This window comes from Pygoscelis adeliae, unplaced genomic scaffold, assembly GCF_000699105.1.
Source record: "Pygoscelis adeliae isolate BGI_AS28 unplaced genomic scaffold, ASM69910v1 Scaffold160, whole genome shotgun sequence".
NCBI lineage: Eukaryota > Metazoa > Chordata > Aves > Sphenisciformes > Spheniscidae > Pygoscelis > Pygoscelis adeliae.
Window position 1 is genome coordinate 6,128,125 of NW_008824035.1, and position 15,138 is coordinate 6,143,262.

Here is a 15,138-nt window from a genome sequence, read left to right on the forward strand (position 1 = left end):
TATTGTAAGCTAGATGTTTTCATACAAACCTCTGTGATGAGGAGGACCAAGCCCCCAAAATGGAACTAGTCTAGACAAATTACGCTGGAATTAGAACAAGTGGGCTAGGTGATATTATTATCCCCCCGATATCAATTTTGGTTTTTTAATTGAACCAGCTTGAGCATGAGTTCCAGACGTAATACAGAGAATTCTTCTTCAGCAGGTTTAGTTAGCACGGTATAAGTGATAAAAGTGCTGTAGCACTTACCCATATCAAGGCTGCAATTGGTTCCCAAGAGGAAATTTTACAAAGAAGGTTAAATTCTGCAAATGCTTACTCCCAGGCGCACCATCCACTACCTTGAGCAATGGCTGAGTGAAAACAGTTTTCGCAGCTTTCCACCGCAGAGCTGTGTCCCAGTACCCAAGCTTGCTCCAAGAAGCAAGGCCAGTTGATATAACCAAAGTCAGGATGGACTAGCCTCTGACTTTTGACAAGTGGCAAAATGAAAGAAACCAACAGGGGTCTAAAAAAGCTCACTACAGCCTACCACCTGGAATATGGTGCAGGCAGGCACATGTTTGTTCTTGGGTAAAACCCACAGAAATTGTTGAAGCTCTACAACTGAATAATGTAAAGCAGGTGCAGCAGAAACTGGTAAAAAATATGCGCTTGCATTTTAAAGCGTTTCTTCTCTGAGTGATGAGATGGACAAAATTTCACACTGTGTGACAAAACTGGTTCTTAATAAAAGACGGATGACTTCAGGATCATGTCGACCAGCTCCAGATTTGAACATGCAAAAGGTTGGCATGAAACTGTACAGAAATGTATATGGAACAGTCATCATCACTGACATCATTAGCGAAGCCATGGGACTTGCAATGAAAAAAATAAATTTCTATCAATTGGATAGGAAGTATGTCAAAGACAAGAGAGAGGTTAAAGGACTGTCAATATGTATTTTCAAAACTAAAGCTAATGACTATCACCTTAAAATAACAGCTGATAAAGAGTACACTGTTCCTCCCTCCTACCCAAGAATATCCATAAAAGTTAAAAAAAAAAAAAATCTGCAACAGGAGAAAATTAAATGGAAAAATAGTGGAGCACTGGAGAGATGATCATTTGCCACTTTAAACAGAAGCTCCTAAAACAGTAGCAAATCAAACTTGCACAAAATGTCATTTTTTCCTGATCTGCTGCACTATGCAAAGGAATATTCAGATTAACATTTTGGTTTTGTAACGATAAAATAAGAAGCCTCTTTGCCCAAGGTAAAAATTTGGCTTCCTCTTACCTGTGAGAGGTTCTGCAGAGAGTTTCTGATGTCGTGCAGGACCCTGCGCAGCTGCATCTCCACAGTGGAGGGAGGGTTGATGGCATGAGGTCGATGAGGAAATCCAGCATGCCTTGGAGAGAAGGGACAGCTGAAGGGGGAAAGCAAGGCACCGAAGGAAGAGCCAGAGATGCTTGGGACGCTGTGGGTGCTCAGCGTCCTCATGTGCTCACAGAACGGTCTGTCCTGCCACTCGGCGGGGAGGGACTGGAGGGAGCACGTTGACTGGGACATGTGTGCTGGTGTGTGCAGTGGGCAGCTCTGTACCCTGCTGGGACTGGGCTCCTCGGACAGTCTATTGGGCCCAGTCTGGGGCACTTCTTTTTTGGAGGATGAAGGCGCAATGAACAGTGTGGATTTGCACACCAGCTGGCTGGTGGCTGCCTCACCCTCACTTTTGTTGTTCTCAGACGTTGGTTTCTCCTCTTCCTCCACACGTGTGTACTTGTAGGTGAAAGAAGGAGGACTGCACAGAGTCTCTTTTCCTGGAGTTAACTGGACATTCACAGAGGACACCACTTTCACTGGATTCAACAATGCAGTTGGGAGAGACTGAGACCGCCTTAGAGGATAGCCCGATTCAGCAAACCAGAGCCTCTGCTTCCTCAGAAGATCTTTTGACTTAAGCAGAGTGCGTCCAGCCCTGGGATCAGATGTGCTGACGATCCTCATCTCGGCTCTTTGCAAGGCAACGTGAACCCTGTCCACGGACGATGGCGAGGAGCCACCACCTTCCAGGGACTCCATCGACTTGAGGATATGGTGCGTGTGGTACTGAGGAAACTCAAACACCCTGCCTTCCTCCAGCAGGTCCAATTCTTTTCGCTCACTGGAAATGTCTTCCTCTTTAGAGCTGACCCCTCCTTGGACTGTCTCTGCTATATGAGATGACTTGCTTTCTCCTCCTTGATTTTGTTCAGTTTCATAGTCAACAATTTTTCTGTCTTCGCTCCTGTTCTCAGAAGGTGCCCCTACCTTTTGTCTCTCTACTTGAGAGGTAATATCCTCTTCATCATCATCGTCATCATCATCATCTTCTTCCTCCTCCTCCTCAAACTTATCGAAACAGGGCAGTTCCTTGGCTATTGGTGTCTTCTGTTCCTCACTATGTGACGTCACGGTTGTCTCACTGTCACAGCTGTCAGCACTGCTTCCCATGCCCTGCAAAGACTCCTGAACCTAGGAAAGATACAAGCCAGCAAAGGGGTGAACATATTGGAGACTCAATTACTGCCTTCTCAGGGGTCAGGCTAAGAGTCCAAGCCCGTATTCATTGGGCATTGTGGTAGGGAGCAGAGCGAATAATACAAAATGCAGTTAGTGTGCAAGGAAAACAGTAAAGGAGAACAAAGAAACCATAGTTATTAGAGAGATTAGAAGCACATTGAAGTATGGCACCAAAAGGAGATGGTTTAAAAAAATAAGAGCAAACTGTTCACACATTTCTTTGATTTGACAATAAACTCTTTATTGCCAGAAGAATAGAAGTGGCAGCAGCGTAAAAGAGTAAAAAGAGTAAAATGCTAGTATTTTAGGTAACGATGACAAAGGGATAGCAGGGTGGAAGTACATGGCATCTCCCATATATAAAGGTTCACAGTCAGTGCTGAAACGAAGGGTAGTATTAGGGAATGCATACAGAGAAGTGAGGAGAACTGCAGACCGCAGTGAAATTAGTGTCACAGGACAAAACTAAGAATGGGAAAACCAGTCTGCCTATACACTCAGGCTGTTTTAAGTCACAGAATTGTCTGAGACTGGGAATCTCACATTAGGCTGCTAATCTCTATTGAAGACTGCATCCAGTACTGTCACCCCCATCCTCCCTTTCTTTCTCCTAATACTTCTTCCCCTTTTCATTCTAAATCACAATTTAAAACAGAGCACATGTATGAGCGAGATGCTAATTTAACAGGTAACAAATGACAGGAAAAGCATCTATGAGAAAGTAAAAAAAAAAAAAAAAGAGATCTATGGATTACAAAGCATATTCCTTAGGCTGGCCTGATTGATGGGTATATTTACACGCAGAAAAGACATTTTCATAAGAATATGTGTTATAAAGTACAGTCTTGGAAGTTCACCATACCTGACGCATGAACTAGAAATTTAAAGAAGCTTTTCCCATCTCTAATTTCTGCAGTTCTCACTGCCATTAGGATACTAACTATGAGTTTCTTCTAGAGAGATAACTTATGGTGTACGTCAGGCAATAGTTCCTTCTCTAACCATCTAGAAGAAAAATTCAGTCATGAAGGTCAACTTCATAAGTACATGCTTAACATTGCACTTACTGGCACAGTCACAAAATAGTATGAAAGACTGTACAGGTTCAGCTACTCTTCAAGTCAAAGGTGTTAAAAGAACAAAAGATTGTAATGTCTAGGTGAAATTAGGTGTGCTACATGTGTACATATCTGTGTCTCTAATCCTCCATCGCATTGTTCACTTACAAGTCAGGCAAGCAAAACTTCAAGAACTTGGATAGAGAATTCTTCTTGCTTCTTTGGTAACATGAAACTCCCCTGCAGAAAATCCCATCTTAATGCCAAAATCTCCCTTAGAAATCTTTATTTTGGATGTCAGGGATGAAAGGCACTACAGTTCCAGTTTTTGAGTTTTCTTCTGAGTTTCAGAGGAATGCTATGGCTGCTAGAGTCAATGATTTAACAGTAGATGGCACTAACTTACCATACTTTTAAGAAACAATATACACCCCTCTGTAACCCCTTCACCTTCTTTTCACGGGTTCTCTTCACTAGCTGCCAAATTCTCATTTCCCCTAGTCTCATCATTCACCCGTATTTTCTGAATTCAGCTCAGCACTCGGTCTGAATAAAGCAGTGAAGGTGGCAGAAGAGAGCCTAGCAACTCCATGGCACAAATCTCATGCAGTCTCTACATCTTTTCAAAACAACATAATAGAAAGCAGAAAAATCTCATCCCTTCACAGCCAACAAAAATAAACTCCACCAGTCTTCCAGTGGAGGGGCACTTAGTTGCAACATGCCTTTAATGGACTCTTAATCAGGTTGCAACCAATATAAAGATCAGGAGTGAGCAACTTTAACCTGAGACTCCTTCTAACATGCCTGTCAACTTCAGCGTAGTCCCAGCTTAGTAGAGAGCAGAACCAGTATCTTGGACTATTATGCTCATTACAGAGACTCAGGCTCATTATTTCCCTTATTCACTCTCTTGCTCTTGGAAAGTGCAAGCTGATGTTTGAGGGAGACACAAAGACTAGCGCTGTCTTGGCTTTCATTTTGGTACTCAGTTGGAAAACTACTAAACTGGAAAGCACAGAATACCAGTACCAAAAGATGAATGGGGAGGGTGGGAATCTCTTCCTAGTAAGTGCCAAACAGCTTTAAAAATGTTTGGTGTGCCACAAGGAAAAAAACATACTGTAGCATAAAAAAAAAGTTCAGCAGCTGCAAGCCACAGAAATGAAATTACTGGTGATACCCAGACTCCCATCTTTGTATTTTTCCGGACTGTGGTTTAGGTCCCAGACAGCTAACCGAGAGCCTTGAGGCCAGGATCCAACTCAAGACGTTTCTCTGGCTGATTGACAGGCCAACCAAATCATGGCTATTACTGTGCGAATGTTTTAGGAGAGGCAAGAGAACACCTCCCCAAAATATCAGGTACAACACTGAGCAAATGTGTGTATCGAGCAGACACCTAAGCACCATGCTGGAACAAAAGCCTCCCCTAAGACATGCGGTCTCTGGTCAGTATCGCGGCAAGTTCTGGGACTGAGATCAAAGGAACTGGAACAAGAAAGAGCGTGGGAGCTCAAGATTGACTAAACATTAGTATACCTTCACAGTAAAGTTAGTATGAAATTGTTTTCACTTTCTGTCAGCTGATAACTAAAAAAAAAGAAAAATATGCAAAAGAAAATCAGTGAGAAGGCAAAAATGATACAAGAAATTAAATGATCAGCAGAAAAACTATATTCTTTCATTGCCTTAATCTCTACCCACTGCAGTCATGAGAGGAATGGACTGTGATTCTGGAGCCTCAGTTGGTGAGAAAATATACACCAGAAACAGCAAACAGGACATACTGAACTTAGAGCTTATTCCAGGCCCAAGTATACCCAGATTATCCTACCAGAAAGGCTTTAAAATTTTAACACAGTTCAGTAAGGGATTCAGCAGGTCCAGCTCTGAAAATGAGAAGTTTTATAGGATCTAGACTGACGGTCACGATAGCAGTCAAATGTCAACATCCCTCCCCAGGTCCCTACTGACCCACAGTAATCACTAATATTTCAAGCACGGCATGGGAACCTTACCTGAAGCTGATTAAATGGAGAACAATCTGTGGAGGAATCCTCAGCGAAGCCACTGCTGTCAGAGTGCTGACTTGCGGTCCGTAACAGCTGATCTGTTTAAAACAAGCAAACCCCAACCATGATTACTTTACAAATCATAACCTTTCATGCCCAAATACATTCTATACACGCTTTCCTTTTACATCAAAGTAACACTAAGTGGATAACACAATTCCTTTTCAAATGCCACTTTGAACAATACAGAGAAACAGCTTGTTGCAAGCAAAATCTCTTCTCATGCAAAGCCCTACTTGTGAAACTTCAAGCAGCGGTGGAAGAGGAACCATCTTTTACATTTTTCTTTCCTGTACTGTAGAAAAAAAGCCACTCTGCAGATGTTGTCACTGCTGGAGTTTTCCTTCCACAAAACTGAATCACTGGTTAATTCACATGTAGGCAATGGAACAGTTGCTTTTGTATTGACACGTACAGATTCGTCACCCCTCCTGATCATGGAGATAAAGGAGATCACTCGTCTCCTGCCAGCCTACACCACTCCATACACCCCGAAGAACAGCATCACATGAGCAGAGAGGGCGATGCACAGGACTCGGAGAACTGCTAGAGACGGTCCTCTGCTGGTTTAGCGGACAAATACAAAACATGTCTGACACATCAATGGGCAATCTGCCAAAGCACATTCCCAGAGCTCATTTTATACACAAAATATAAGATCCCTCTGCGTCTTCCTTTCTACTTAGATTAGGTAAGTGTTAAAATAGCCTAAAGAGACTCTAAAATCCTCAGTGCTACCCAGGAGTGGTTTCCTCTGGTGCAAGCACTATAGCCACAAAGCTGCTTTTCAAGGAGATCTCAGCAAGCTCTGCAGTACAGTTTTGCATGTATATTGTTCCCTACTAGACACAGGAGGCACTCGCCAAGCATGGGGTTTACCTTACGGCACCATAAACATTTTGCTTAGCCAGATGGCAGCCGTATCTCACCTCTAGCTCTCTGCAGAAGAGTAAAAGCTTGGAGATGGGATGAGACCACAGCAGCCTCTAGTCCCCAGACCCCTGCCTCCCGCTCCTCACCCTGGGGCGAAAGCTTGCTGCTGTCTTCTTGGAGGCTCAACGCAGAATTTTGCCCCACATTCCTTCAACCACTTAACTGTCATCATATAATTAATCCCAGTTCACAACTCAATGCATTGGAATGCATTATGAAAACTGTTTTGAAACTGCTGGATATTCAGAACTAATTTTTTTTTTTATTAATTTTGATGAATATTTCAGTAACGCAGAAATAAAAGCCTGCACAGGCCCAGGAGCTTGTGAACACCGGGAGAGGGAAACTGCCCGTTAAACTTCTGTATCAGCTATTTCACTCAGCTTTTAGGGAGTGCCTTTCAAATTGTGCTGCTGTTCTGTTATCATGGTAGCCACAATATCCTGTGATAATAAACGACTTTTCTACCTCAAGACAGACATCCCCACCCAGCTCCCAGCAAAGACAATGGAAATTACTTCCCTGAGAACTGGACTAGCTCTTATTAACTGCCCAATACAATTAATATGGCTGAAAAAGTGTGCCATGAACAGGTTGCTACTACAGCTGAGGCTGGTGGGAAGCTGCCATCTCCTCCAAGGTGAATAGTCTACTTTGGCCTCCTCTTTGTCTCTTTTCCTATTTGGTGAATTTTAATTTAAAAGGAAAAAGAACTACTGGTGAAAGCCTTAGCCACAGGGCAGAGATTCCAACTAGTTCAGATAAAGCAATTCACCAGTGCGTGTGCTGGCATCTAGTTTCATGTGCATGAAGTTTACTACTGCTGAAGAAAAATACTGACCCGCCCTTCTATTTCCTTCTCAGCTATAAAAAAAAAAAAAATTACCTATGTATATGTACATATGTCTCCTCAAATCAATTCTTGGCCTCCTCAGAGACACAGTACTCAAGTAAAAATCAGTATTTTAGACCCTTTTCTATAGCCTATAGCATTTGTTATTTACGCACATGCTTTGACAGCCTTACACGACAGATACTGCCAGTCAACTGGTCAGTCTAGAGCAGAGGCATTCATACCTGCCTCATCGTCTTTATCCATGGCAAGAGACTAGCACAGCATGAACAGATTCAGACTGCCTTGTTTCCACCCAAGGAGACATTCCCTTAATACAGCCATCCCTTGCTTTCTGTGTTGCAGAGCTGCTAGGATTTTTTTTTAACGTTTTAAAGCAAATCAGAGAAAACATTTTTTATAAGTACGAGTAGTCTTCTACCACACCTTATTCTTGTTTCTTGCAAGTTCTCAGAGTTCTCCACTCTACCACTATCATGGAAATGCAGTAAAAACTTTTAAAGAACAGGAATCTCTACTACTTCAGTAGTGAAATTACAAGGTTTGGCTCTGTAAAGACTGGAAATACCAACTAGTACATTGGGATATACTGATACATAATGGTATCCACCCTCCTTGTCAACTACTGATCCAGATGTACAACCTGCTCTATGGCACCTGGATGTCTCTCAGACTCAAGCAGACAAGGGGAAAGCATGAAAACATTTTTAAAAAAAGCTAAAGAGTTACATTCAGATCTCGATTAAAACACCTCTTGGCAATAGAGAGTCTTAAGAGAAGGAGGTTGTGATGAGATATGGCTCCCCTCTCTTCACCTTGAATGCAGAAAACTCAGCACCAAAGGCTGGGTTGTAGGGGCTAACCTGGGATCACCCCTTGCCCTGCGTACCCCCACTAAGGCAACTGCACCTTCTGCACCTTCTAGCGGGAGAAGGACAGAGACAGCATAATAAGGAAAGTGTGGGAAAAGAAACCAGCCAAGATGAACAAATCCAGAAGGAACAATCAAACTCACATCCCAGTTAAACAGAGCACAAACGAAAATGCCCCTTGGATTATTGTTTTAAGCTGTATAAAAAAATAAAAATATTTTTAGGCACTGAATACATGCCAGAGAAATGTGGGTATTCAGAAATATATCCAATAAGCTGACAAAGTTCTAAACAAGAACAGATGATGAAGAAACAAGTCTGTGGTTTACAAAACACGAGAGCACAGATTTATCAAAGAATCACTATCAAATAATGGAATAATTCATCCATTGTAAAATAATATTCAGCTACCAATGGACTGTCAGTCTTACCAGTCCAAACAGTCCCATCAGGTACTTGTCTTACACTTTCTACATCACTCGACTGCTCACACAGAAGAGGAGGAGAAATACGTGGAAACTGCCTGTGAAGCTTTAGTAACATCTATGTTTCTTGTACCTGCAGTATTGGCAAAGCTCTACTGCACTTTGTATTTCACAAGATTATTAATAAATTGACATTCCCAACTTAGCTATAAAGTATTCCATTATGGGATTAAATATCTGCTGCCCCTTTTTCCCATATTGATCACACCTTGCACCCCAGCACCGCCAAAACCAGCCCAGTAGGCAGCCCTGCTGCAGAAACTCTTCAGAGTCCCTGAGGATTTCCTAGCTTCTGGACAGATAAGCACAGACTCCCACAAATACTAAATCTGTTCCAAATGTTTTCTTCTCACTCCTCCATCTCCAATCTCCTGTGGAGCTGCACCCACAGAGAGCTATAAATACAATAAGATATTAAGGACAGGAAGTGCTGCTGATGTGCTTTCTTCACTTTCAAGAACTAAATTTTCAAAATTAATCACTGCTTTTGACTATCAATGTCAGATGCCTTAAAAGAAACAGGTTTGTGGCTATTCAAAATTTCACAGAGCCACTGATGTCAGCAACCAGACATTCACAAATTACAATACCTTGAGAATACTTTGTTCTCTACGTGTTGTACCTATATTTGTCTTGTTTGTGGGGCATTTTTGGAATGGAAGGTGCTGCTTTATAAATATGTCAGGAAGAATTCTCTTTTCCAACTAACAAACCTTCCTTCCAGATAACTTTGCAGTAAGTTTTTTTTATAGTGGACATTTAGCAGCACTGTATGTTTACAGTGCAAAGCAACTGAAGCTTTTCATTCTTCTCTACTGCGTTCCTAAAAAAAAGCCCATGCACAAAAATACATCTACATTTGAAGTTTGCAGCCACAAAGAACAGAATGCCAGTTTCGGGCATAATGGATGAACTAGTTCAGTTCAGTACCATTTGGAAGACATAACCTAAAAAGTACATCAAGCTAGTCAATACAATACAGAATTCTTTGTATTCCCTATAAAGTGTTTAACAAAGACAGTACTAGAGTAAAGCAATCATTTGCAAGCCGTTTGAAAATCTAAGCTTACCACTTATCAACAAAGCTAATCTGAAATGAGAAACATGCTTTAATGGGGAGTCTAAGCAGCAGCAGATTCAGTGTTGTTCAAGCATATCTTGTCTCCATGGGTGCTTGTGTACAGTAGAGCCAACACCACTGAAAGAGGTGGGTCTGTATGAGGATCATCAACTGAAATCACATTGCAACAGAAGACTGGTGCTTGAATTTCATGCCGATCCCACCTCAAGAGATTGCTAGTGAGAGTGGCATTTCACATTAAGACACAATGGCCAGCATTTTTAATAAGTGACCATTAACTTTGGACGCCTTCAAACTTGGTGAGCACCCGCTCTTTGAGAAAACAGGCCTCTACGTTGTCTCATATTGGACAACTTGCAAAAAAAATTGATTACTGTTTTTTAATGTTTTGCGTAAGTTCTCCACCAAATGCTCTCTCTCTTGGCAATTTTACTGAAACCCATACAGAACAAAGTCCTAAGCTTTCCACATCTTCCAGGGGAAATAAAATGTTGATCTCAGACTAACTTTTAGCAAACATGCAGGCTTACCATCAGCATTGACATCCTTGTTAGATAAGTCATAGAAAACTCTAGGCAATACTTGCATGATAGCAAAGTGTCATCGCTAATCTATGCCAAGTGTATTCAGAAATGGGTGGGATATACTAGCTGGGAAACATGAGCCAGCATGCCCTGCTTCTGCCGTACTGAAGACCCATTGCTAGAACTGCTGGTACCTTTCAGCAGGTACACACAGGACCACCTTTTTTTTTTCCCTGCATGGAGGAAGAAGAGGGTAAGATAGCTATGGGGAACAGAAAACACAAAATTAGCATTTCAGAAGATGAAATTTTTTTTTTCTCCTCCCTGACTGCAGCTCCTGGTTCCTTAAGTTGCCTTTCTCTGAAAAGCTCTTTCTGAAACTGCCGAGGCCAGGCAAACAAGAGACCAGACCTGTGAAGAGTGCATCTCTTTACATGCAATCATGTAAAGCACGCAATCATGAACTTTAAAACACAGCCAAGGGAGAAATGCTGGGAACAGTTAAGAGATGCAGTTTCTGGCGGTCCTTCTTGGTGGTCTATGTTTGTAACAGAGGAAGACTAGCGAGTGCGATGCTGTGTTGTGCAAAACACTGCTGAACTAGTAGCAGAAGCTATCCCTAATAACCAGGCATTAACCTTCAACACTTAGTCCAAAGCATTCTCAACCACGTTAATGCAATTCAGCTGACAGTTCACAAGACTGTCAGTTCACTTGTGAAAAGGCAAATAAGATGATCTCTGTTTCTTAAGACAGGTTTTTCTGCCTCTCTTTAGTATCTAGAGATGCTAGTCATGTTTCACCAAGAAACTGCATCACAGCTAAGCATCTCACTAAATGCAACAAGCTCTATTTCTTCTTTAATTACATGTAACAGCTAGAGAACAGACTTCACTTGCCAACATTGGGCAAAGTAACAATCACAAAATTAACTTGAAGATCAGCTTTGTCCCTCTCCCAAGCCATAAAATACATAAATAAGAATTTGAGATGAAAGCACAAACTAAGTGAGCCACGAGAGCCAGTGCACAGTTTGCCATGTGAAGGACTACAATTTCCATGTGGGTGCAGAGACACTAGTCTTCTGTGCAGCCAGCTTGCAGACGGAGCAGTAGCGCATAGGAAAAAGCTGAATGTATCATGCAATTTAGGTTTAAAACAATATAATTTTAGTTTAAATGGGTATCTGAAATTATAGGACCTGCCAGGGGAAAAAAAATCCCATACGATCTGAATTAACATTTCAGTTCCTCTGAGCTATCATCAATTGTACAAAAGTGAAAACAGCCAGTGAGGTTATAGGGCTGTTGTCTTGCCTGTAATTTGGTTGCCACTTAGCAGTAATGTTCTGTGATTTAGCTGAAAAAGAAACCCAGATCTTTTTTATCTCTAAAGAGAAAAGAAACTTTAGAAGTTTTAAATATCTGAATCGGCATTTCGGAGAGGGAAGGACACTCAGCAGACTGCTGTCTCCCAGGAGTTGAAGTCTACTCACCTTTCCTTGACTTGGTCACTGCCAGCTGGTGAGAAGCTGGAACGTGCGGTAGATCCCCCTCTGTACTCTGGATCTATCAGGAAGAGGAGATGAATATTTTGTCAGGACAACTGGAATATGTTCCTGTGCTTAAGAATGCCCAAGCTATATACACTGCACATGCGGGGCGGGTGGGGTTGTTTGGGTTTTTTTCTCCAGTCCAACAGCCGATAATGATTGAGGGAGTAAATCGCATCTCCTTGAACCAAAGTATTACTTCATCAGGTACTCAGCAACGCCCCTGTAGGACAACAGTGATACTCAGGACAGCACCTCTCATTCACAGCGCAGGGCTCTCCTCCAGTTACATTCATCGTGCAAAAAGACCAGGAAATCGCATCCTGTGACACTACTGAGAGTTCTCAGTTCCTCTTTGATGAAAGACTGAAATAATTGTGTGAAAATACCCTTGACCACCTTTACACTACTACTGTCTTTTCCGTTCAGCACTCTTGGCCCCTCATTTGAATACAAAGAACAAGCAAAACACATTTAGAAAAATGTGTCAAGAGGTCAGCACATAAGGATTGTCATCTGCTGCCCTACCAAGTATTTCCCACAAGCCACCGATCCTCCAGAAGGACCTAGACCCTGCCACAGAATCTACTCCAGGCTTCACCACGCCACTGCTCGTGGAAATACTTCTTGTGTCTTCCAGTACAAAAAAGGACGATAATGTATTCAGAGCCATGCAGATTTCAACTGGGAAACTTAAAACTACATGAAAATTAATCCTATTACTTAATCACTTCGTGAAACACAGCCTTATTAAAAAAGCAGTTCTCAGACAACCGTTCAGACAATGAAAAGAACATGCCTAAAATCTCAACAGGGAGGCCTTTGTTTAGTTCAAAAGCTAGAATATGTCTTCTCTTTTGTGTGCTACAGAAAAAAGTCCTAATGGTTCACATGCAAGCCTACAAACACAAAAACCCCAATCCAACTACCCCCCCTTCCCTCTCACGGGCTGCCTGCCTAATTTCAAAATTACCAAGCAATGAAATTTTCATGTCCATTTTTGATCAACTTAAAAATGCAAAAACAGGATACTGATTAGTATTTGGCTAAAGAAGCAGCTATATTTGCATTGATATCATGTGTATAGTAGCCACAAGGGTGCATTTTCTTAACTACAGCAGTTTTAAGAAGTACTTGGCCTGAACTTTTCACCATTAGTAAGTGAACAGCATTACTCTTGCACAATAAATCAAGAGGCTTCTGTTCCTTTAGGAGATGAAGGCTGTACCAAAGGGGTAAATGCTTATTTTGTCCAAATGCAGGGGAGCATAGAAGGGGCTCACCATTTAAATTTAGGAAAAGTACCTTTAAAAAAAAAAAAAAAAGGAACCTTACAGGCTAAGTAATCTTACAGGCCCTTTGATCGGACTGGCCTTCCAGGAAAGGTGCCTTGATTCTCTCAAACTTCCCAGTTTCTGATGGCTAAATTTGCAGCCTCCCAACAGCTAAGCCTCTTCTCATCTAAATGCCCTCCACCTCCTGTCCTTGGCTGGGAGACAGCATCCTGGCCGCGTCTGCAGCATGGCGCAGCTCGACGAGTGCGCAGAAGCACTCCCCTCTCCTTCCCCATCCCTTCAGCCAATATTGATGCTGGTAAATGACCTTCAGGATTGTAACTGGCCACCTCAGGAGTGGGTGTTTGGGGAAATCCTGCCCTGACTCACTCCCGCACTAGCTATCTTCACAGCCACAGACTTCCGAAGGGCGCTCAAACCTCCAAGGCATTCGTAAGCATAGAAAGAGCTTCCTTGATATATCTGTCATCTTTCTTACGCGTATGAATGCACTCCAAGGCAAGCAGGGAAAACGGAGGGAGGAGTTATTGTCACTGTTTCTAATACAGTTTATTGTTCATTATACCCTGCTTAGAGACGCACGAAAATAAAATCATGCTGCCAGGTATTGTTCTAAAGTTTCTTCAACAAAACCAAATCCCTCCCTCCCAGGGATCTGAAGGCAGTTGATACGTATACATTATATTACGTAAACAAAAATTCACCACAATCCCATCCCACATCGCATGTTGTCTTGCCAAAACAGCTGTGTTTATGCACTGGCATCATTGCAAAGTCTGTCAACCAAAACTTTGCAAATGCATTGCATTTGGCTTGTGCAGAATTCGGCAAGTCTTCTTCATGTCATAACCCTTTACAGTCCAACTTTCTCTGAAGGAAAATTCCATTCCTTTTTTTTTTTTAATTAGTTGTTTCAGCTTTGCCCAAGAGTACCAAAAAATGGATTTCTCTTCTGGGATATGTGAAACCAGTCCAGCTATCAAGAGTATCAAGAACATAGCAAAATGCATTGCCACTCAGACCCCTCCCATTGTGCCAGCACAAACATCTGTGCAGCTACACAACAAACTGGATCAAGAAAATTATCCAGCTGAAAGCTAAGCCAGGAAAAATAAATAAATCAAAATACACTGGGTTTCTTTTTCCCCTCTCAACTGGACCAGTCCTTTGCTCTGATTCAGGGGACAGCCACACAACATGTGGGTGATGGCACACAGGCACAAACAAGTGGCAGGAACTACAAGAGGCTGCATTACCTCTTTCTACTTAATGAGTGCCTTCAGCTACAACATCAGTTGATCTAGAGGAGCCTCAAAAGCCTGTAGTGCCAATACAACACTAGACATACTATCTACTAAATCATCATTTCCTCATTCGCTGTAAAACTCGGGGGGTTTTCTATTCACTTGCTTTCTTCACTCTTTTCACCAATTAAATCACAATCCTTCGTTTTACATATCTATTTCACATAGATTAAAAAGTTAACTACTGAATTGTTAACAATGGCCACTTCAAAATGTGTCCACCAGAACACCTGCTGATTTAAGTTAAGGCAGATCTTACAATTCAAGGTATGAGTTTAGGCAAAAAATTGCATTCTTGAATTTGTGGGCTGTGCATTTACTAGCCTAATAAAGAAATCACTTACAGGAGCCTGGGAATTAAAATCCCCTTATGACAATTATCAATTAAAAAATGGATACATGCATTTATGAAGGTATTAAAAGGTAGCTAGCACAGAATGTGTAACTAAGCCACTGCCAAAGGCACGTCAAACAGCAACTTTCAGTGTGCTAATTTCCAGAGAACAAGCAAATCAACATATAACAGATTGCCATCAAAACCAAAAGTTGCACAAGAT

At 41.9% G+C, this 15,138-nt stretch overlaps 1 protein-coding gene across 1 annotated transcript in view; it reads right to left on the bottom strand.

The window, feature by feature from the left end:
* Positions 1-15,138, bottom strand: part of SSFA2 (sperm specific antigen 2) — a 36,216-nt gene that overhangs the window by 13,011 nt on the left and 8,067 nt on the right. Inside the window, exons 7-9 of the mRNA XM_009332273.1 lie at positions 11,926-11,998; positions 5,629-5,720; positions 1,284-2,501 (exon numbers count right to left, since the gene is read on the bottom strand). Of these exons, the coding sequence (XP_009330548.1) occupies positions 1,284-2,501; positions 5,629-5,720; positions 11,926-11,998 (1,383 nt within the window). The remainder of the gene's footprint in view (positions 1-1,283; positions 2,502-5,628; positions 5,721-11,925; positions 11,999-15,138) is intronic.